Source organism: Microcaecilia unicolor, chromosome 5, assembly GCF_901765095.1.
Source record: "Microcaecilia unicolor chromosome 5, aMicUni1.1, whole genome shotgun sequence".
Taxonomy (NCBI): domain Eukaryota; kingdom Metazoa; phylum Chordata; class Amphibia; order Gymnophiona; family Siphonopidae; genus Microcaecilia; species Microcaecilia unicolor.
The window spans coordinates 43449968-43472932 of record NC_044035.1 but is presented as its reverse complement, the minus strand read 5'-3'; the positions used below and the strand labels follow the sequence as shown (position 1 = coordinate 43472932).

The 22965-nt window shown below is 44.6% G+C and overlaps 1 protein-coding gene across 1 annotated transcript in view; it reads left to right on the top strand.

The window, feature by feature from the left end:
- The window catches only part of PDZD7 (PDZ domain containing 7), a 170731-nt gene extending 163044 nt beyond the window's left edge, over positions 1–7687 (top strand). Inside the window, exons 20-21 of the mRNA XM_030204729.1 lie at positions 6762–6922; positions 7612–7687. Coding sequence (XP_030060589.1) covers positions 6762–6922; positions 7612–7687 — 237 coding nt within the window. The remainder of the gene's footprint in view (positions 1–6761; positions 6923–7611) is intronic.
- The last annotated feature ends 15278 nt before the right edge of the window (positions 7688–22965 follow it).

Sequence of the window (22965 nt, the reverse complement as noted above, 5' to 3'; positions counted from 1 at the left end):
GGCAAGTCATTTAACCCTCCATTGCCCCAGGTACACTAAAAAAAAAAAAAAAAGCTCTGTTTGTGCAAGAGATTGTCCGTCTATGTGTTGATAAAACTACTTATAATTAATTACAGACAACAAAAACATTATACACTACAGTTCCAGCCGATAAAAGAAGGAAGTGTATTGTGGTCCTTTTCATTACTTGCATCATAGTAGATTCCATTCTATCTAGCACCATTTTACAGAATTTTGTTTTTATAGAAAGCAATTTTATTAGACCCCTGACTCAGGTGGTATCTCCACCGAAAAACACGGACCCATGTCAGGTCTAAATTTATTGGTACTTGGAAATAAAGACTTGTTTTCCATACAGGTTTGAAGCTGTGTACCATCCTCTACTTTTCTGGAGTTCACTCTGTTTTATTTATTTGTTGCATTTGTACCCCACATTTTCCCATCTACTTGCAGGCTCAATGTGGCTTACATAGTACCGTCAAGTCGGTGGATAACAAATACAAAGTTGTATAGTGATCGTATGAGGTATAAGTGGAGGGTCGGAATGGATGAAGATTGAGTGATTTACTACATGAATTCTGTGTACTCTCTCACCTCTTCATGAGGCAGGAAAGGCATAGAATGCTCTAATTCATAGTACAAAAAAACAAACAAAACTCAAAAATGGAATATTCCATTATATTTTTATATTGCCAGCTGAGGCCTTTAGTTATATTTTTGTTGCTTTTGATGAAAAGAGGAGAAGGCAAATAAATAAATTTTAAAGCCACATCACTTCCAGTCTTGCTAGGCAAAGCCCCTCACCAGTTAGGGAGTTGGATTAGAAAGAATTGTTTGGCATTGATTGGAAGGGAAAAGCAAGGAAGTATTAAAGTAGGTCAAGTTTTGGTTATCTTTGAAAAGAGAACACAAACCTCTTGATTAGTAATTTCTGTTACATGAAAGAGATCCATGAATAAAACATTTTACAGTCTGAAGGGATAAGATGAATTACTCCACACCCCCAAAAGCAGGTGAGCTAGCAAGGAGGACTACACACAGGGAATCAGAGAGGCGGATGTAATAAGCCAGGCTATCTTTAAGCACAGCGGTTTCCTCATGATTTTCCCATATTCATCTTACTCCCCAAATTTGCAACCTTTTTAGCACAGAAAACTCAGAAGTAAAAGCACTGCACTGAAAGGTAGCAGATAGGGGCAGATGCAAAAAAGCAACCATGGGGTTCCTGCGGACTGCAGGTGGGTGTTCGCTTGTGCAGGAAGACACAGCGCAGGTTGCATTCAGGTTTTATGCTAACGAGCTAATTAAAGTATTGTGTGCAATGCAGACAAGTACGCAACCCGTTTTTGACAAGCGCACAATGCGAGAATTTTTCTGCAAGGGTCAAAGGTAGCATAGGAGGTTTGGCAGAGAGGATTTTATGTCAGTCTTTCATATTTAAGTGCTGTTTTTTTTCTTGTTATGCAAGCAGAAGGAATCTTATGCAAGTGTTAAAGGCAGATAGTGAATAACAACCATATGTGTGTGCCTAAAAATTAGCCTCTCAAAACTATTCTTTATTATTGCAATACTTTCTGTGGGACTCTACCTCTCTGCTTTGCACTTCTCTGAAATATGTTACTGTTTTCCTCTTGATGTGGAATGGTGTAATAGAGTTTGGTAAAATCTGCTACATAAGCAGAAGGATGCCTACATACACTGTTACATGACAAGCACTCAGTGAAATACTGTGGTTACGCATTTTTAGCATAAGATTCTGTTTTACCCTAAGGCCCTTTTACAAATGTGCGTACAGGCCTACGCACATGCAGCGCGCATCAAATCAGCATTACCGCCTGGCTAGCGTGTGCACTTGGTGGTAATTCCAATTTTGGCGTGCGCCAAAAACCCGCGGTAGAAAATAATTTTCTGTCTTCTACCATGGGGGCCTTCCCAGCTGTAATCGACAGTTGATGCGTGCTGGACAATTACCGCTCAGGTAACCCATGAGCCATTACCGCTAAGTCAACGGGTGGCGTTAAGGGCTCAGGCTATAAATAGACGCATGCTGGTTTTAATTTTGCCGCATGTCCGTTTCCCGCCCCCCCCCCCCAAAAAAAACCCTTTTTTTCCAGACACAGTGGAGAAATGGTCGCGTATGCATCAAAAACACGAGCCCACACTACCGCAGGCCAATTTTTGGCCCGCCTTTGTAAAAGGGCTCCCATGTCCGTTAGAACTGCCCTTTCCTGTATATTTTGTTGCATTTGAGTTAACTGTGATATTAACACTTCAAGTATATGAAGTCATACATAGATGTAAGCAGATACATTAGAGCCTGAACTTTCTGGGGGGGGGGGGGGGGGGGGAGGGGTACGTGAGCAGTAATTTTTATTCTGTTAGCTTATTGCTAAAGGCAGTTAATAACTATGTAAATACAAAACATTACATTTTCCTATTACCAAGTGTATGTAAACTTAATTGCTTAAGCTATTTCATGAGCAAGAAAGCTGTGACTAATTTACACGTCTTTTAAACAGAAAACTTATTAAGCTGTCAGCAATTATTCACCAAGACAATTTTCTGCAGTATAATCTTATCACTTTTAGTGCGAGGTGGAGGAGTAATCATTTAATTATGCTAACACATTGCATGCACAATACTATCTGCCTCCCTGCTGGGGCACTCTCAGATTGGGGGGGGGGAGGGGGGTTGACAAATGGAGGGCGGCAGAAAGCCAACACGAATGAGCACATCATAAGCATTCTGCTTTATCGATCCTAATCGATGGAAAGTAGCTGAGTTGAAGGGGAAAAAAGGAAAAGCTAATTTTTAGAAAAGATATTTGGCAGAGCCTGTGTAAAGTCATCATCACCTAAGACCTTTTCTGTGGCAACAAAATGTATTCTGAAGGTCGACAAGAGTATTCTTCAGGAGACCAAAGTAAACCTTTTGTTTTACTTTTAGTGTAGGCCTTCCCAAACCTGGCCTGGAGACGCTGAGGGGGCCATTTACAAAACCACGCTAGCATTTACCGCCAGGCCCATTGGAGCTGACTCTGTGGGTGCTTGAGCACCCCCAATATTGAGAAAATTCCTTGTATGTGTCCAGGGAGGGGTTATTTCCATTGGGCTTAGCACCCCCAATAATTTTGAAAAGTTGGCTCCTATGCCGCCAGCTGATTTTTACCGCGAGCCTTGTTTGGCAGCTAAAACATCCTTCAGCCGCTCCTTCTCTCCCTGCCCCATCTGTGGATTTTTCTCCTCTTGTGCACATGCCCAGGCACAATCCTCCCCTTTAACTTCCTGATGCTCAACGCTAACAGTGCGCCTATATTTGCATACCACTAGCGTTTAGCATTAGGAAGTGGTTTTGCTGCGCTGTTCCGGTGCTATTTTTCCAGAGCTGTTCCATACAGCGCTGGAGTTTTGAGCATCGGGGCCTCAGAATGGCCGCTGTCGGAGAAAGGATGCTTGCCCTGATGTACTATTGGTCTGAATGAACTTGGCACTTTCTATATACATATGATTACTACTGTTTTACTGTAATTATTGCAATGTTTTCTGCCTTCAGTGTAAAAGTATAGTATTATTTGATTGGATCTGATGTTTATAATGGGTTTATTGTTTATCATTATCATTTATTGAATCTTAATATACCTCCAAATCTAAGATAGGTCAAGGTAGTTTACAGAGTCGTAAAAACAATAACATAATGTAAAAGAGGGACAGTAATTGACAGGAAAGCTTATGACAAATAGCAGAAACAATCAAGTACCTTCATGTTTCTAAGCAGGGCAACTTAATTCTGGTCCACAGAGACAGGCCAGGTTTCAAGATATCCACACTGAATATTTACTTTTTTTTTAATTTTTGTTACATTTGTACCCCACACTTTCCCACTCATGGCAGGCTCAATGCGGAGGGCAATGGAGGGTTAAGTGACTTGCTCAGAGTCACAAGGAGCTGCCTGTGCTGGGAATCGAACTCAGTTCCTCAGGACCAAAGTCCACCACCCTAACCACTAGGCCACTCCACCAATTTAGATTTTGCTCACACCTTTTCAGTAGTAGCTTAAGGTGAGTTACATTCAGGTACACTGGGTATGTCCCTGTCCCTGGAGGGCTCACAATCTAAGTTTGTACCTGAGGCAATGGAGGGTTAAGTGACTTGCCCAAGATCACAAGGAGCAGCAGTGGGATTTGAACTGGCCACCTCTGCATGTCAAGACTGGTGCTCTAACCACTAGGCCACTCCTCCACTCCTATACACTAGAGAGATTGTTTTTTTGCACGGGACTCCTAATGTGGAGACCTGTGGTAGAACCAGGGCCACCGAGGGGGGACAAAATTGCCCGGGCCTGGGCCCCCAAGGGGGCCTGGCGCTGGGGTCTCTCTCTCTCTCTCTTGCTCCTGACAGGACCTGAGTGATCGCGTCCCCACAGGAGCAGGAAAGAGAAAACTTCAGCGCCAGGCTCCCCTTGGAGGCTGGGGAAGAACCGGAGCTTCCTCCAGTGCTGAGCGGCTGCTTTTTCTCTCAGGCGCGCATGCTCGGTTTTGAAAACGAGCATGCCCTGAGAGGAAAAGCAGCCGCAGGGGCAGGCAGTCAGCACTGGAGGAATAAGACGTCTTCTGCTGTCAAGGCCTGGGATCCCTGCCAGCCAAGGTATTTCAGCAACGGCAGCAATCGGGGAGAGGGAGCGGCGGTTCAGTCCCTCAGCGGCCCTGGGTAGAACTATCAAGCCTGTTGGATTCTTTAATAGCACACTTGTGTCTGGTCATATTTAAAGGCAGTTATGAGACACTGCCTCTAGAGTCATCTTTAAATATAATTGAATTGTTTTCATATGTGTCTATATAGTTTTAGCATGGTCAAGTGCTTGAAATAATTGAGGTGAAGTGTCACCCACAATGCATAACAGCTGGTGCACCTAACTCATTATTCGTTGATATTAGTGTATGTAGCACTGCAGTTCAGACCTGTATGCCTAGTGCCATCCATGTTAACCTTACCCCCCCCCCCCCCCCCACCACCACCACCACCAATTCATTTCTTGCTATACCACTGCTTCAGTTTGGAGAATAGTCAATAGAGGGGGGAATATGATAAAGGTCTATAAAATCCTGAGTGGAGTGGATGGGTAAATGCAAATCGATTGTTTACTTTTTCAAATGTGCAAAGACTAAGGAGGTGATGGTGCCCTTGTATACGTCTCTGGTGAGGCCCCATTTAGAGGACTGTGTGCAGTTCTGGAGACCGTACCTACAAAAAGATATAAATAAGATGGATTCGGTCCAGAGGGCAGCTACAAAATTAGTAAGCGGTCTTGAACACAAAAAATATAGGGACAGGCTTATGAACCTCAATATATATATATATTTTATTTTTGTTACATTTGTACCCCACGCTTTCCCACTCATGGCAGGCTCAATGTGGCTTACATGGGGCAATGGAGGGTTAAGTGACTTGCCCAGATTCACAAGGAGCTGCCTGTGCCTCAAGTGGGAATTGAACTCAGTTCCTCAGGACCAAAGTCCACCACCCTAACCACTAAGCCACTCCTCTATATGCTGGAAGAGAGGAGGGCGAGAGGAGATATGATAGAGACGTTTAAATATCTCGAGGGCATTAATATACAGGAAATGAGCCTTTTTCAACTGAAGGAAAGCTCTGGAACGAGGGGGCATACAATGAAGTTAAGAGGGAATAGACTTAGGAGGAATCTAAGAAAGTATTATTTCATGGAAAGGGTGGTGGAAGCGTGGAATGGCCTCCCGGTGGAGGTTGTGGAGTCAAGGACCGTGTCAGAATTTAAAAAGGCATGGGATAAGAACGTGGGATTGCTTAGGAAAAGGAAGAGTTAGGGGTTACAGAGGATGGGCAGACTGGATGGGCCATTTGGCCTTTATCTGCCATCATGTTTCTATGTTTCTCTATGTTTCTAAAACAAGTAAGAGAAAATACTTCTTTGACTCAGAGGGCCTTTTACTAAAGGATTGTTGAGCGGCAACCTGGAACTACCGCCGGCCCAACGTGGCCTCTGGCGCTAGTTCCGCCTTGAGCGCGCACCATTTCTGGCGCAATGAAAAATATTTTTGTAATTTTTAGCACAGCACTAACCCGGCGATAATTTGTTGCCGGGTTACCATGGGAGCCCTTACCGCCACCTCAATGGGTGGCAGTAAGTGCTCCCTGCTGCATGGTCACGCGGTAAGAGCAATATTACTGTACAACCATTTTTTTAGGTGCACGCGCCAATGTGGCCACGCGGCCAATTACCGCTGGGAATGCCCCCCGCAGTAGAAAGTAGAAAAATATTTTTTTTCCCATGGGATTCGGCACATGCCAAACTTGAATTTCCACTGGGAGCACACACTGCCCTGGTGGTAGTGCTAATTTGGCGCACACTACCCGCGCAGCAGCCCTCCCACGGCTTTGTAAAAGGGCCCCTCTGTTCCCTCTAAGCTCAATGGGAGTCCTCCACCTACAGTGCTGCCAGTGGGGGCTGCAGTTTCACTACCACGTTTTCAATAGTGAGGGACAGACAAAACCCTCCGCAAGACTCCAGGGAACCTGCCTGTCCCTAGTAATTGAAGCACCACCACTCCCTGACAGTACTGCAGTCGGAGGACTCCCGCTCAGCTTAGAGGGAACAGTGCTGACCCAGTATGGCTATTCGTGTGCCCTTGGAAACCACTTTCAGCAGCAGCTAGACTAAACTGCTCTTTTAATGATTTAGAGACTGTGAGCAGCTGACAATAATTTGCCTCTTGTCTTTGCTAGGCTGGATATGAACTGGTTTCAGTCGATGGAGAAAGCTTGCAAAACATCACACACCAGAGGGCAGTAGACATAATTCGCCAAGCCTACAGCAATAAAGCTAAGGAACCCATGGAGTTTGTAGTGAAGGTACCGAAGGCGGCGACGGAATGGATGGAGCAACAGTAATTCAGTCGAGGAACCAGTCACACTGGCAACCCTTCCGCGAGGCCACGGAGTCTTCGTGGTTCTCAATTCCGAGCCACAAGCAATTTACTTTCAGATTGTGACCGAAGAATGCGACCATCAGTCAGGATGTATTGGAATAATGATAAATGTAAAACTTCACAAAAGAAATATTTTTTTATAAAATGCAGAGAGAACGCTTGGGAATGGTCTAGAGACATTTTGTAGATTGCTTTCTTTTTTTTTTTTACTAGAATTATATCTGAAGAAGCAGTTTTCGCTACTAAATTCTGCCTCATTGGATCTCATGCCTGCTATTCACAACCACGGTAATTTACAAAGCATTCTTACTCCAATGCACTGTTCACCGTACTTCCTTTCCTTGAAGCTACAAGGATCGCCATGTGGCAGTGCATCTACAGCATTCCAAGCAAAGCAGTGTTCTTATAGAGGTGAAGAACTTGTATGAGAGGCACTGATTTCAAATGTAAAAAATGTTGGCAACTGGAATTCCACCTTAAATAAATATCATGAAAAGGCGTGTTTGCTCTTCTCTTTCAGGTTATTAAGCAATTTCGTCCTATGCCTTTGAAAGACCATTTAAAGCTGCTGGGATGGTGATTAAGGCTTCGTGCATGTTAAGATTTGAACTCTGTGATAGGTGATTCTTATTTTTGTTGTCTTTTAGTTTCCTCCTGCTCTTTAAGGCTTCAGACTCAAACCAGAATCAGCCACTACTGGCCTATGGTGCCATTTGCAAATAGTGAAGAGTTTCCCCCCCCCCCCTAATTTCTATCCTCTTTCAAATCACTTACGGGTTCTTTGACAAAGCTGAGGTGGAAAGTGGCCTTAGCACATCCTTACGGGGATCTTTCCCAGGCGCTAAGGCCAAAATGGCCAATTTTCCTTTTCCTGAATTAATTGGTATGCACTGTTGTCACCATTAGCACGTGACCATTGCCAAAAGTTTGCATGTGAGGCCTTATTGCCACCTGTTTTATAGGCAAATAAGGGCTGACACAGTTCCCACCAGTGGCATAGCTACGTGGGGCCACAGGGGCCTAGGTCCCCGTAGATTTGGCCCTGGAGCCCCCTGCCAACGACCCTCTCGACCCCCCCCCTCCCACCGCCAACCCGCCGTCACCTACCTTTGCTAGCGGGGGACCCCAACCCCCGCCAGCCAAGGTCCTCTTCTTCCGAGTCTGACATCCTGCACGACAACGTGCAGGACATCAGACACAGAAACAGAACGAAGCCTTGCGCCGGAAGAAGAGGACCTCGGCTGGCGGGGGTTGGGGTCCTCCGCCAGCAAAGGTAGGCGAAGGTGGCGGCAACAGCGGGTTGGCGGCAGGTGGGGGGTCGAGAGGGTCGTCGGCAAGGGAGGTCAAAGTTGGTGGTGGCGACGGCAGCAGTGGCAGTGGCGGGAGGGTCGGCAGCACCGGGGGGGCAACTAAAATGTGCCCCCTCACCTCGGGCTCTGGTCCCCCCTCCCGCCGAATTCTGGCTATGCCCCTGAATCCCAGGCTACTCTGTTAGGGCACAGCAATGTAGGTGCACTACAAAGCGTTGACAAGCCCAATGCGGATTTACTGCACGCTATCCCGGAACTACCGCCAGCCCAACGTAGTTCTGGCTTGAGCGCACCATTTCCAGCATGCTGGAAAATAAATTTTAATTTCACAGCATGGCACTAGCCCAACTGTAATCGGGCATTGTTATGCGCTGCCCGGTTACCACCAGGGAGCCCTTGCCACCTCAATAGGTGACAGTAAGAGCTCCAACCCCCACATGGCCACGTGGTAAGAGTAATCTTACTGTATGACCATTTTTTTAGGGGATCTTTTTACCCGCTGCAGTAAAAAGAGCCCTGACGCGTGGGACAAATGGCTCTCGCTGCTACAGCGGGTCCCTTTTTTGCACAGCTTAGTATAAGGACCCCTAACTGATTAACGCAAAAATGCCCCTCTCTACCCTGAGACACGCCCCCTCCTAGGATAATGTTTTTACAGATTTTAATGTGTGGTTTGCAAGCGCACATTCGGAACGTACCACAGGACACCTCAGCATGTCCCATGGTAAGCCCTTTTAAGCTGTGGTAAGCACACATTAGTGCTTACCACAGCTTAGTAAAAGAAGTCCTTAATCTAGTCAACAGTGACAGTCTTTGACATAGGGCAGTGGTTCCCAAACTTGTCCTGGGGGAACCCCAGCCAGTCAGTTTTTCTGGATATCCACACTGATTATGCATGAGAGAAATATGCATGCCTGACATAGGGGCAGGCAATCCCTCCAGAGTACAGTATTGCATGGGGACAGAAATTTCACCCATCCCTGATGAAATCTAACACATACTGACTACTTCCGCGACAAGGTACAAAAGGTGAACCTTGAGTTCACTACCAAGTCACCACCTCCTCTTCAGCCTGTAGCCCTATCCAATAACCAACCAACCAACCATGGCCTCTTTCTCCTCCTTTCCTGAGATCACCGAGGATGAAACCTCCCGCCTTCTTTCCTCCTCGAAATGCACCACCTGTTCCTCCGATCCCATCCCCACCAACCTACTTAACACCATCTCCCTTACTGTCACCCCCTCCATCTGTCGCATCCTTAACCTTTCTCTCTCCACTGCAACTGTCCCTGACACTTTCAAGCACGCCGTAATCACACCTCTCCTAAAAAAAAACATCACTTGACCCTACCTGCCCCTCCAACTACCGCCCCATCTCTCTCCTCCCCTTCCTCTCCAAAATACTTCAGCGCCATTCACAGTCGCTGCCTTGATTTTCTCTCCTCTCATGCCATCCTAGATCCACTTCAATCTGGTTTTCGCCCTCTACACTTGACAGAAACAGCACTCTCTAAAGTCTGCAACGACCTGCTCCTCGCCAAATCCAGAGGCCACTATTCCATCCTCATCCTCCTCGATCTATCCGCTGCGTTTGACACTGTCAATCATGATTTACTTCTTGCCACGCTGTCCTCTTTTGGGTTCCAAGGCTCCGTCCTTTCCTGGTTCTCCTCTTATCTCTCCCACTGCACCTTCAGAGTACACTGTCATGGATCTTCCTCCACTCCCATCCCACTATCTGTTGGAGTTCCCCAGGGATCTGTCTTTGGACCCCTTCTCTTCTCAATCTACACCTCCTCCCTAGGCTCACTGATCTCATCTCATGGTTTTCAGTATCATCTTTATGCTGATGACACCCAGCTATATCTCTCCACACCAGACATCACCGCGGAGACCCAGGCCAAGGTATCGGCCTGCTTATCCGACATTGCTGCCTGGATGTCCAACCGCCACCTGAAGCTGAACATGTCCAAAACCGAGCTCCTCGTCTTTCCACCTAAACCCACCTCTCCTTTTCCTCCACTCTCTATCTCAGTTGATAACACCCTCATCCACCCTGTCCCATCTGCCTGCAACCTCGGAGTCATCTTCGATTCCTCCCTCTCCTTCTCTGCGCACATCCAACAGACTGCCTCAACATCAGCAAAATTCGCCCTTTCCTCTCTGAGCACACCACACGAACTCTCGTCCACACTCTCATTACCTCTCGCCTTGACTACTGCAACTTACTCCTCACCGGCCTCCCACTTAGCCATCTATCCCCCCTTCAATCCGTTCAGAACGCTGCTGCACGTCTTATATTCCGCGAGAACCGATATACTCATATCACCCCTCTCCTCAAGTCACTTCACTGGCTTCCAATCAGATACCGCATACAATTCAAGATTCTCCTCCTTACCTACAAATGCACCCGGTCTGCGGCTCCTCACTACCTCTCTACCCTCAATTCCCCCTATGTTCCCGCCCGTAACCTCCGCTCACAGGACAAATCCCTCCTATCAGTTCCCTTCTCCACCACTGCCAACTCCAGGCTTCGCCCATTCTGCCTCGTCTCACCCTATGCTTGGAACAATCTTCCTCAACCCCTACGCCAAGCCCCCTCCCTACCCATCTTCAAATCTCTGCTTAAAACTCACCTCTTCAAGGCTGCTTTCGGCACCTAACCTTTCGTGAAATATAGTATGCCCTATCAGATGGACCCTACACTTGTCTTTTGACTGTACACTTGTCTTTAGATTGTTTAGATTGTAAGCTTTAGATTGTACACCTGTCTTTTAGATTGTAAGCTCCTTGAGCAGGGACTGTCCTTCCATGTTAAATTGTACAGTGCTGCGTAACCCTAGTAGCGCTTTAGAAATGTTAAGTAGTAGTAGTAGTAGTAATACCCACCCGTACCCACCAAGATCCATTCCATCCCCACCTGTGCCCACAGGATTGAACACTATTTATTTGCTCACAGCCCTATGTGTCCTCCTAACAGCCTCCCGTGGCTTTTGGATGGTATTCACTATTCAACAAATCAGTGTTCCAAACATCAGTCTGGTGTTCCAGCTGCCTCTCTGGTCATTCCAAGCCTCATTCTGGTGCTCCAATTGCCTCTTTCAGTGCATTCCATGCCTCATTCTTGAGTCACCATAGATTTTGACTCACTACCGCGGGAATCCCATAGCAACTTCTTCCATCCTCACAGAAATCCCATAGTAACTTCTCCCATCCCCACTGGAATCCTGTGGAACTTCTTCCATACAAAAAAACAGCACAAAGGGCCTTTAAAAACAAAAGGGAACACAGTTTTTTCATATAAAAAAACTTTTACCATGAAAAAACTGTGTTCCCTTTTGTTTTTAAAGGTCCTTTGTGCTGTTTTTTTGCCTGGTTTGTTTTTGTACTTAGTTCCCTCTCTTTGTTACATATTAGAATTTCTTCCATACCCACGGGAATCCTGCAAGTTCCGTAGGATTCCCGCAATCCCCATTCCCGTGCAGCTCTCTACTCCAGAGCCCTGCAAACTTGTGACCTAAGTCTGACCACTATATGTCATCATTGTTTAATGACTAGTCTTCTTTCCTTCCCAGGGCTGTGAATGCTACATTTCCAACGTCCTCAGGCCTCAGGGTATTTCCATTTCAATTTTTGTCTCTGCATTTCTAATTTGTCATTAGATATTCTGTATTTGCTAAGGGTCTGTCTGTTTTCACTGAGGGATTCTTCTAGCGTGTACTTTCGCCATGGGACTCTGTGGCAATCTGGCTTGTTTTTTGGTGTAATATCTGTAATACCACCTTTTCATTAGCAGGATTGTTGCTGTTTCAGTCTGAGGGCTAGTCCAGTTACGATTGGGCAGATTTGCTTTATAGGTCCCGAGTGTAAGCTCTCTTGAGCAGGGACTGTCCTTCCCCTTGTTTAAAATTGTACAGCGCTGCGTAACCCTAGCAGCGCTATAGAAATGCTAAGTAGTAGTAGTAGTAGTGTTGCTTTTGAAGGTTTTGTCTTGCTTCACAATTGCCTGACACCAGAGGGGAGCGTGTGTTGCTTCTGTTCCTAAGGTGAGGCCACAATTTAAACAGTTTATATAAGCTGATATCCAATTATGAATTTTCACAGATTGTTTGGGTCCTTTTCAGTAAGGGGGTGGGGATGAGAAGTTAATTTGAATCTTAAGTTGTTTAATGATTAAAATCTTAGGGGGGGGAGAGGACTTAAGTGCCCAAGCCCCCAGGTGCTTTAAGTATGTAACCGTGCCACTGCGGAAACGATACTAGAGTGAGTTTCCCAGCAGTCACTCGTTCTAGTACCATGTGGCACAATTTTCAGATAAAGATAAGGCCTTAATTTTCCACTTAGCTTTAAACGACAGCTGAAGTAACAGTATGTTATTACCCTGGGTGCAGTGTAAGATGTACACCAGAAAACTGCTAGAAAATGGATACAGCCTCAAAAGCTTGAAATACTTCCCTTGTGTGGGAGAAAAAGGGATAAAATTTGTTTTGGACGTTATCTGCATATCCATAACCCTTCAGAATCATTTACTACAACAATCTATGTTTTGCTAACACCCTCATGATGTGACCTTCTTCAGTTGAGAGCTCACAGGTTAATTTATGTTTTGTCATTGGCAAAGAAGTACTTTAAAGCAGATTATGAATATATATATTTACTGTCTTACAGAGAAAAATTACAGTTCCACATTGCATCCATCTGAAACTTGTAAAATACATCTTCCCGTACATTATACACAGCTGCATGAAAGCAATTATTAACATGAGAATACCAAATTATATTATCTGACAGCCAAAGATAAAAATAACTAAATTGCCTAACTCCATGAGTTCTGAAACTAATCTATCCATCTCTTTTATTTATGCATAAAAAAAAACAAAACCTTTTTTTCTGGTAAGTGTTTGACACTTAGTGGACACCTTCTTTGGCAACCTCCCCCCAGGCTAGCCACAAGCTTAAAAAAGACTGAGAACTAAATGGGCCCTATAAGCACAAGCCCGAGCTCAAGTCCTGTCATGTCAGTCCAACCCAAGAGGAAATAGAGGAGTGGGGTGACAGTCTTTGAAGCAGGGATGGAAGGGGGAGAGATCCTGGACGTGGGGTAGGGAAGGGGATATGAGATGCTGGCCACTTTGGGAGGGGGGCTAGAGAGGGGAAAGGTAGATGCTGGCCACCTGTGGGGAACTCAAGATGGAAAGGTGAGAAGGTGGCCACCTGGGGGAGGATTACAGAGGGGAAGAGGAGATGCTAGCCAGCTGGGGAAGGGTGATAGGGAGGAGAAGGTGAGTTGCTGATTGCAGTGGGGAAGGGAAAGGAAGATGATGACCTACAGGGACATGGGATGGGTAGTACCTTAAACCACCCCTAAGGGAGCACACAGCTGAAGGTTTGCCTAGGACATCAGATACCATTGGTCTATTGTCTTCATACTCGCTTTGTTCTTGTAGATGAGTTGGTGAAATCTATCGTTCTGTAAATATTCCCTGGCTTTGTGGTTTTCTCTCCCATGCTCTTGACTGTTTATATATTGTATATAGTTTTCATTTCACTAACCCTATCCTGTCTTTGCGCTTACTGACATTGTCTCTGTTATTTTTAATACATTATAAATCACTATGATGCCTTAAAGGAAAATATATAAATACTCTCAGCCCTTATGAGCCCTATAATCTTCCCTCCAAAACCACATATTTCCCCCAATATATTACATAAAAGGCATATAAATATACACAATATACAACTATAATAATGAATTAGCCTGCCACTGATACCGATAATAATCCCATCCATACCCACAAAATCAAAATTGCAATTCACTGTTTCCTAACTTTGTCCTGAAAGCCCACCTAACCACTCGGATTTTCAGGACCTTTGTAATGAATATGCATGAGATGAATTTGCATACAAACCCCATGTATACCCATCTATCTCATGGTTAGATCACTGGATGAAGTCACCAGGCAGCAGACTCAGGAGTAACATCAGTAAAAAGTTATTCACTGGTCCCAGTAGATGCCGAGTGGTTTTCCAGAGGAGATGGAAGCAAAAATAAGCTTCAGCTATGGCCAGGGGTCATTAATAGCAAAGGTAGGGGGAAGATGAAGGGAGGTTTATGGGATTGCAACAAGACGCGCTCCGAGGACAGGGAAATACCTAGCACTTACCTTGCGATATTATTGACAAAGCTGAATAAAAAATTAACCTTAAAAAATTAATGAACCCTTTTTAGGAGTGCAGCATCAGTGAGCTACACAAATGTGTATTGGACTGATGTGTAAGCAGAGCCAGGGCTGGCAACGCTAGAAGGCATGCTGATACAGCCTCTACTCATCAACTCTCAATCTCTCAAAAAATAAAGCAGTCCATACCGTAAGGGTTGCTTCCAACTGTGAAGGGTTTACTGCAACTGAAGTAGGCAACAAGGATATTACCTATTCCTTGTATATTCCAATAGATGTAATTATAGTGATAGGTAACACTTACAATTTATGTATGGTCTTCCTCTTTATTCTCCTTATCTATGTATAGTCCGATGGTATATAAGGGTCCACCCAGAAGGAAGCCTGAAGCATAGAGATGTCTTTACCTGGATTATGTAGAACCTCCTATCTCTCTCCCTTCCTTGCAGTATTGGAGAACAGGGTCCCCATACCATGCTCATGGAAGCAGTCCAGCAGCTTAATAGGCTCTGAGGATGGCTCCCCACTCCTGACTTCTCCAGGTCAGTGACTGTTAGTCCTAGGCTGGTTTTTCTGCAGTGAAGAGGATGCTGCAGCTTGGAGGTTAATAATGATGGTTAGGCCCCTAGCATGGTTCTGGTGCAATGGCCTGGGACTGTAAACCCAAGACAAAGACCCTCTCCCCTGGGCTGGGTATTCATAGGAGCCGTGTTTTTCCTCCAAGGGAAGGATCCTCCTACCCTGTTACTCAGGAAAGAAGATACAGCCCCCTGTCTTGGAAATTGATGTGGTTAGAAAAGAGCCAGAACTGTGGAGAAGATTCTGGTACTGCAACACAGGCAGAACCTTAGCTATCTCTATATTAATAATACAAACATCAAAATAAATTGGGCAGGCTTGATGGGTCTTAGCCGTCCCCATCTGCCATCAAATGATTATGCTTCTACAAACCCATGTAAGTTTGGTTCGATTCAATTTGATAGTTCTTGCATTTTGACCATTTTCACTATGCAAAACACTGCTGCAGGGGGGGGGGGGAAAGGATAGGTAGACTCAATGACCTGAAACAAATTCGCATGACTCATTGGAGAATAAACTTCTTGGTGATAGAACTGCTGTTTAGAATATAAAGTGTTGGTCTTTGCTGTTTAGAACATGTATAAATAGTTCTGCATCTTAGGCTATTTTCTTCAATTTGATTTTCTATAGTTTTTTCTCTCTGGATTTTCTGTAAGATCCCGATATTGAGGACTAAGAGAGGATTGTTCCGTTTCTTCTTTTAAATTTATTTTCTGTGATAATTTGTTATTCTTCTATATCCTATTTCCATTCAAGTGTTACTGCACCTTATGCCTGGAACAGACTTCCTGAGCCCATACGCCATGCGCCCTCCCTGCCCATCTTCAAGTCCTTACTCAAGACCCATCTCTTCTCCCTTGCTTTTGGCGCCTAACCACCTTCCCCATTCCTGTTACCTACACTGACTACGTAGTATGTTACTGTTAGATTGTAAGCTCTCTTGAGCAGGGACTGTCCCTCCCCGTGTTTAAACTTGTACAGCGCTGCGTAACCCTGGCAGCGCTATAGAAATGCTAAGTAGTAGTAGTAATTTGTTACTTGGTGAAAGCCAACAAAAGGAGAATAAACTTCTTCAGGTGAGATACCCAAGCAAACCTTAAAGAGGTAATTGTGTAACTGTATACCTATAATTAGGCACCCAAGGGGCACCTGGTGGGAGCCCATTCTCTAAAGAAGCATAAGCACCTACTTCCCTTGATATAGTAACATAATAACATTGTAGATGACGGCAGATAAAAACCTGTATGGTCCATCCAGTCTGCCCAACAAGATAAATTCATACCATAACGTATGATGTGATACTACAAATACATACTTGATTTGTCCTTGCCATTTTCTGGACACAGACTGTAGAAGTCTGCCTGGCATTGGCCTTGTTCTTTGACTACTGAAGCTGTCATCGAAGCCCCACTCCAGCCCATCCAAATCTATCCAGCTACGATTAGGGCATAGACTGTAGAATTCTGCCCAGTACTGGCTCTTGCCATCTAATCACCGCTAAGTTTTTTTTTTGTTCCATTCTTTCCATACAGGATTCCTTTGTGTTTGTCCAATGCATTTTTGAATTTTCATCTCCACCATCTACCATCTTCTCAGTGAAAAACTACTTCCTGATATTATTCCTAAGTCAGCCTCCCCCCCCAACCTCAATTCATGCCCTCTAGTTCTACCACCTTTCCGTCTCTGGAAAAAGTTTGTTTGTAGATTAATGTCTTTCAAATATTTGAATGACTGTATCCTATCACCCCTGCCTTTCCTTTCTTCCAGGCTATACATCTTCAAGTCATCAAGTCTCTCCTCACACGTCTTGTTGTGATGCAAACCCCATATCATTTTTGTTGCTTTTCTCTGAACTGCTTCAAGTCTTTTTACATCCTTGGCAAGATATAGCCTCTAAAACTGAACCCAATACTCCAAGTGAGACCTCACCAACAACTTGTACAGGGGCATCAACACCTCCTTTCTTCTGCTGGTTATACCCCTCTCTATGCACCCCAGCATTCTTCCGTCATACTTTTACATAACAGTAAAAATATGCACCTATAATTTAGGCATGAACCCTTATGTTAGCCATTTACTGCCAGATTCTATATATTGCGCCTAGCATCCCGTGTCTAAATCCAAGTGTATTCTATAAGTTAATTGGCTTAACAAGACAATCAGCATTAACAGCACTTAACAAGCAATAATGAGCATTAATTGGCAAGAATTAGAATTTATGTGCATAACTTGCTAAGCGTACGCTGTAATTCACTGCACCTAAATTCTAATGTGCACATCCAAAAAGGGGCATGGTTATGGGCGTTCCTAAATTTACACGCTTTGTTATAAAACAAAAAAAAAAACAAAAAGGCACACAACTGCTTACAAAACAGTAGATAAAAAACAACAAAGCAGTGGAATCAAATGCATTTATTGGAACAATACCCGACGTGGCCACGTTTCGCCCTCAGGCTGCGTCAGGGGTACAAACTATAAAAACAAAACACAAGTATAAAAACATGTATAACCATACATAATAACAATGTCATAAGCATGTTTTTTAGAATTTTTAAAGGATTGTTTTATATATGTTGAATCTTTTTTTAAATAATTGCCTTTTATTAGTTGAATCATGCTTATGACATTGTTAATATGTATGGGTATTGTTCCAATAAATGCATTTGATTCCACTGCTTTGTTGTTTTTTATCCACGCTTTGTTATAGAATATGATCCAGTCCACGTAAACCTATGCGCAGGGATTTACGCCATGTTTTCATTGGTGTAAATGGATGCGCATAGTTTTAGGCACTGGGAATATACAGACAGGTCAGGGGAGTCGCGTACAGGTTACAGAATACATGGGCAGGTCAGGGGACTTGAATACAGGTTATAGGATACATCAGTTGTGTGCCTCACTGCCTACAGTTAGGGGTGAGCTCTGACCCTAGCCTTTGAATGGTGTAAGTAAGTGCTCATGCCTAAACTTAGGGGCATAAATGCAGACTTAAACTGGCATCTAATGTTCTTGAATTTACCCTAAATGTTCATTGAGCAGCACGCTCCGTTGGCAGCATCTGGAAAGCAAGCTGATCTTAAGTTTGCATTCTTCTAATTCATCCTAAATATTCCTTCATGTCGTCAAAAAGAAATAAAAAATAAAATCTAACTAGTAGATCATTACACTGCTATGTGCCCCAGAGAAACCTTGGGAATTTGCATCTTCAAAATGAACTCGGAGTCAGGAATGTCTCTGATTAATCTGTACAGCTTTCATTACAAAATCTACACTTGAATTTCTACAAAGCTAAAAATACACACACACACACAAATATACTTTGTTTAATCAAGTCATATTACATGGTGTGACAGGAAGAAAGGTATGAAAATCTTATTTTAGAGCAAGTGGAAAAAATTAAACCGTGACCCTATTCAATTAGTCTTCTTTCACACAGAGGAAGTAAAAATAATAAAAGGATTAGTATAATTAGCAGTTAGAAACTGCATCAAGTATTTTTATTTTATGTTTGATATTTTATTTTTGTTACAGCAGGTTATAGAATGCCATGCAGGGCACTTGAGGCCACATGAGACACAAATGCTCCCAAAATCTTTGCATTTCAGTTACTAAAACAGCAGCAGCACCTCCTACCTGTGCTAAAATGAACATTCGTCATAAATTGGAGAACATTCCTTACCATAGGAAACATGTGCTTCAAAGTAAGGTAAAGTTAATGCATTTAATATACTACCTTTCTGTAGTACAACCAAAGCGGTTTAACGTACTATAACATTCAGGCCCTTAGCCTCATCTTTTCATTCCGCTTGTACCAAACTGGATAGGCCAACTGGTCTTTATCCACCATCACCTACCATCTTACTGTCATTTCCTGACTACTTCCCATCCCCAAAGATTCTTTGTTGTGTTGCTATAGACTAGAGCTCAGAGGAACTAAATGGGGGAAAGGCAGTAACAGATGCCCTACCAAATGCCCAGTGTGTCCAAATACAGTACACAAAGATAGAGCAAGAAGTGCCAAGGCTAAAAGTGGGGCAAGCCAAGATAGCTCTATCCCCTCTTTAGGAGCACTTATACCCCCTCATTCAATAATCTCACATGCAAATTTGCGTGTGTAGGTTATACAATAGTAGCAGTAACATGCATAACTTAATTGGGCATGAATTGGCAGTAATAACCATTTATTGGAGTTAATTGGACCTAAGTTGCAAAAACAAGCATACCTGCATGTACCCACTATTCTGTAACTCTACAGTACTTATCTGTGAGAGAGGCGTGGACGTGGGAGAGGCGTGGCAGGGCAGGAGAATGCCAAGCAAATGGGGTAGGGCTCCCACACTCCACCTGAATTCATTCACTATTCCTTACTCGTCTGTCCACCTGCTGTGTTCCCTTAAAGATCACTGCCTTGTCCTGCCAGGGCCTAAGTTTGCCAAGTTAGAATCTACTAGACATCGTGCCTTCTTTCTGGAACTTGCTCCCCCTCCATATCCGTGCAGAATCTTCCTTTTAAAGCTTTTAAACCTGCACTAAAAGCTTGGGGTCCTGTTTACTAAGCTGCGCTGTAGGCATGCAAACTTTTTAGTGCACTAACGATAGAGACACCCATTATATTCCTATGGGTGTCTCTATCATTAGCGCGTGTATACTCCTAGAAAGAACTACTACTACTACTATTTAACATTTCTAAAGCGCTACTAGGGTTACGCAGCGCTGTACAATTTAACATAGAAGGACAGTCCCTGCTCAAAGAGCTTACAATCTAAAGGACAAATGTACAGTCAGTCAAGTAGGGGCAGTCAAATTGGGGCAGTCTAGATTTCCTGAAAGATATAAAGGTTAGGTGCCGAAAGCAACATTGAAGAGGTGGGCTTTGAGCAAGGATTTGAAGATGGGTAGGGAGGGGGCTTGGCGTAAGGGCTGAGGAAGTTTATTCCAAGCATAGGGTGAGGCGAGGCAGAATGGGTGAAGCCTGGAGTTGGCGGTGGTGGAGAAGGGTGCTGAGAGGAGGGATTTGTCCTGTGAGCGGAGGTCTTGGGCGGGAACGTAAGGGGAAATGAGGGTAGAGAGGTAATGAGGGGCTGCAGACTGAGTGCATTTGTAGGTAAGAAGGAGAAGCGGTATTTGATCGGAAGCCAGTGAAGTGACCTGAGGAGAGGGGTGATACGAGTATATCGGTTCAGGCGGAATATAAGATGTGCAGCAGAGTTCTGAACGGATTGAAGGGGGGATAGATGGTTAAGTGGGAGGCCAGTGAGGAGTAGGTTGCAGTAGTCAAGGCGAGAGGTAGAGCGTGGATGAGAGTTCGGTTGGTGTTCTCAGAGAGGAAGGGGCAAATTTTGCTGATGTTAAAGAGGAAGAAGCGACAGGTCTTGGCTGTCTGCTGGATATGCGCAGAGAAGGAGAGGGAAATGACTCCGAGGTTGCGGGCAAATGAGACGGGGAGGATGAGGGTGTTATCAACTGAGATTGAGAGCGGTGGAAGAGGAGAAGTGGGTTTTTGTGGAAAGACGATAAGCTCGGTCTTGGCCATGTTCAGTTTCAGGTGGCGGTTGGACATCCAGGCAGCAATGTCGGATAAGCAGGCCGATACCTTGGTCTGGGTCTCCGCGGTGATGTCTGGTGTGGAGAGATACAGCTGGATGTCATCAACATAAAGATGATACTGGAAACCATGAGATGAGATCAGTGAGCCCAGGGAAGAGGTGTAGATTGAAAAAAGAAGGGGTCCAAGGACAGATCCCTGGGGAACTCCAACAGAGAGCAGGATGGGGGTGGAGAAAGATCCATGAGTGTACTCTGAAGGTGCGGTGGGAGAGATAGGAGGAGAACCAGGAGAGGACAGAGAGCCCTGGAACCCAAATGAGGACAGTGTGGCAAGAAGTAAATCATGATTGACAGTGTCAAAAGTGGCGGACAGATCGAGGAGGATGAGGATGGAGTAGTGGCCATAGACACTCAATTAATACCATTTACTTCATTTACAGACATGTCCACAAATTTGAAATCACCTAAATACATATAAAAATGCCTTTTATTTACTTTGCAGGCTAATGCCAATGTTGGGGGGAGAAGGGTGCAATAAGAATACATGGCCTAGGCATCGCACTCACGCATTATCACTAGGCTTCCTCGTTGGCTATGGCTGAAGAGGCAGTTGCACAACACAAAGTCAGCACAGGGCCTGTAAGCCAGCATGTGCTGCTCACAGGTCCTGAGGCAGCCATACCCACCTCCTTCCATAAGAGCACCTGTTACCCAGGGGCGTAGCCAGACTTCGGCGGGAGGGGGGTCCAGAGCCCGAGGTAAGGGGGCACATTTTAGCACTCCCGGCGCCGCCAACCTCTCCTGCCATTTTTGACCCCCCCTCCGCTGTTGTCGCCGCCACCACCAACAACTTTAACCCCCCCCCCCGCCGCCGCCCCTCTCTACCCCCCCTCCCGCCGCCAACCTCCCCCCACCACCACCATCACCGTCAGCTAACTTTGCCGGTGGGGGACCCCAACCCCCACCAGCCGAGCTCCTGTTCTTCTGTTTCTGTGAGTCTGACCTCCTGCATGTCAGACTCACGTCCTACCTTGCAAAGGTAGCCGACGGCAGTGGAGGGTTGGCGGCGGGAGGGGGGGGGTCGAGAGGGTCATCAGCAGGGGGGTCCAGGGCCAAATCTACGGGGCCCCAGGCCTCCACGGCTCCACATAGCTATGCCACTGCTGTTACCTGTGCAAAAATCAGGGTTGCCATAGAGTCTGTGGGCAGGCACCAATAACTCACAGGCCTTCACACTGCCTGTCTTTTCAGTTGTTATTGCTGGCTAAGATTCTCAGGGTTGCAGGCCAGGGACCTGGATAAACCAAGCCAGAGGAGGGAGAATGACCCAGGAAGTAACCATGGGCTGGGGTGGGAGGGAGAATGAGGATGAATGCAGAAGGTTGGTGGGAGGTGGACAACAAAATTGATGCAGCAGGGCAAAGGGTGGGGGGAATAAAAAGGGGATATTCTGGGCAAGGGGAGACAAAGAAAGGGGTAGAGGGGGAGTCAATGCTGTTAAAGGAGACAGCGCTGTGTTAGAGCCACTGCAACACTCAGAACAGACAAGCTGAGATTCAATTTTGGTTTTTTTAATTACTTCTTTTAATTTCCAGGAAACAAAATCTGCTCCTTTCAAAGACCACCTGCCTTGCAAAGTGCTGTATTTTACCAACTTCTTGTGTTACAATTATGGGTTTATATACATATCATATTTACTTCTAAAAAAAAGTACATACCTATATTGGTGGGCTGATATATAATTACTCCCTACTATAACTGGACAAAATATATCCAGAAAAATGAAGAGTGATTATCACTTTTATTGTGATGTGACACCCAAAATTAAATTTTCTTTTTTAGCTAAGCGTTTAGCAGAACATCACACACTTTGATGGACTTCTAGCTGCAGCTATGATAGTTTTTTTTTTCCATAAAAAATAAAGCCTCATTTACCACATTCCTAATATGGAGTAAACAGTGTTATAGCCAATAAGATCAAGGGTTGCTTGAATGTACAGACACCAATTTGATTCTTCAAATTCATATTCGGGATCTACAGAAAACAGAATTCTTTGCAAACTACAATGTATTATTTTACAACATTTTTCCTGAAGCAGCAAGTTAATTATAAAGAAGTAAAAGTAATCACTTATTAACCTTGAGATACCCTTTCTCTCAGTGTCATAACTAGAGATAATTACTTCTATTTTAAGAGCAAGATTTTTCTCATTCCTAATAGCCAAGCAATATTTTTCTTGTTGCAGGCTGGTAGTATATTCAGACTTCAACAGGGGTCTGCTGTAGCGGGCTTTCTGTTGCCAATTAACTATTTATTTATTTGTTACATTTGTATCCCACATTTTCCCACTATTTGCGGGCCCAATGTGGCTTACATAGTACCGTA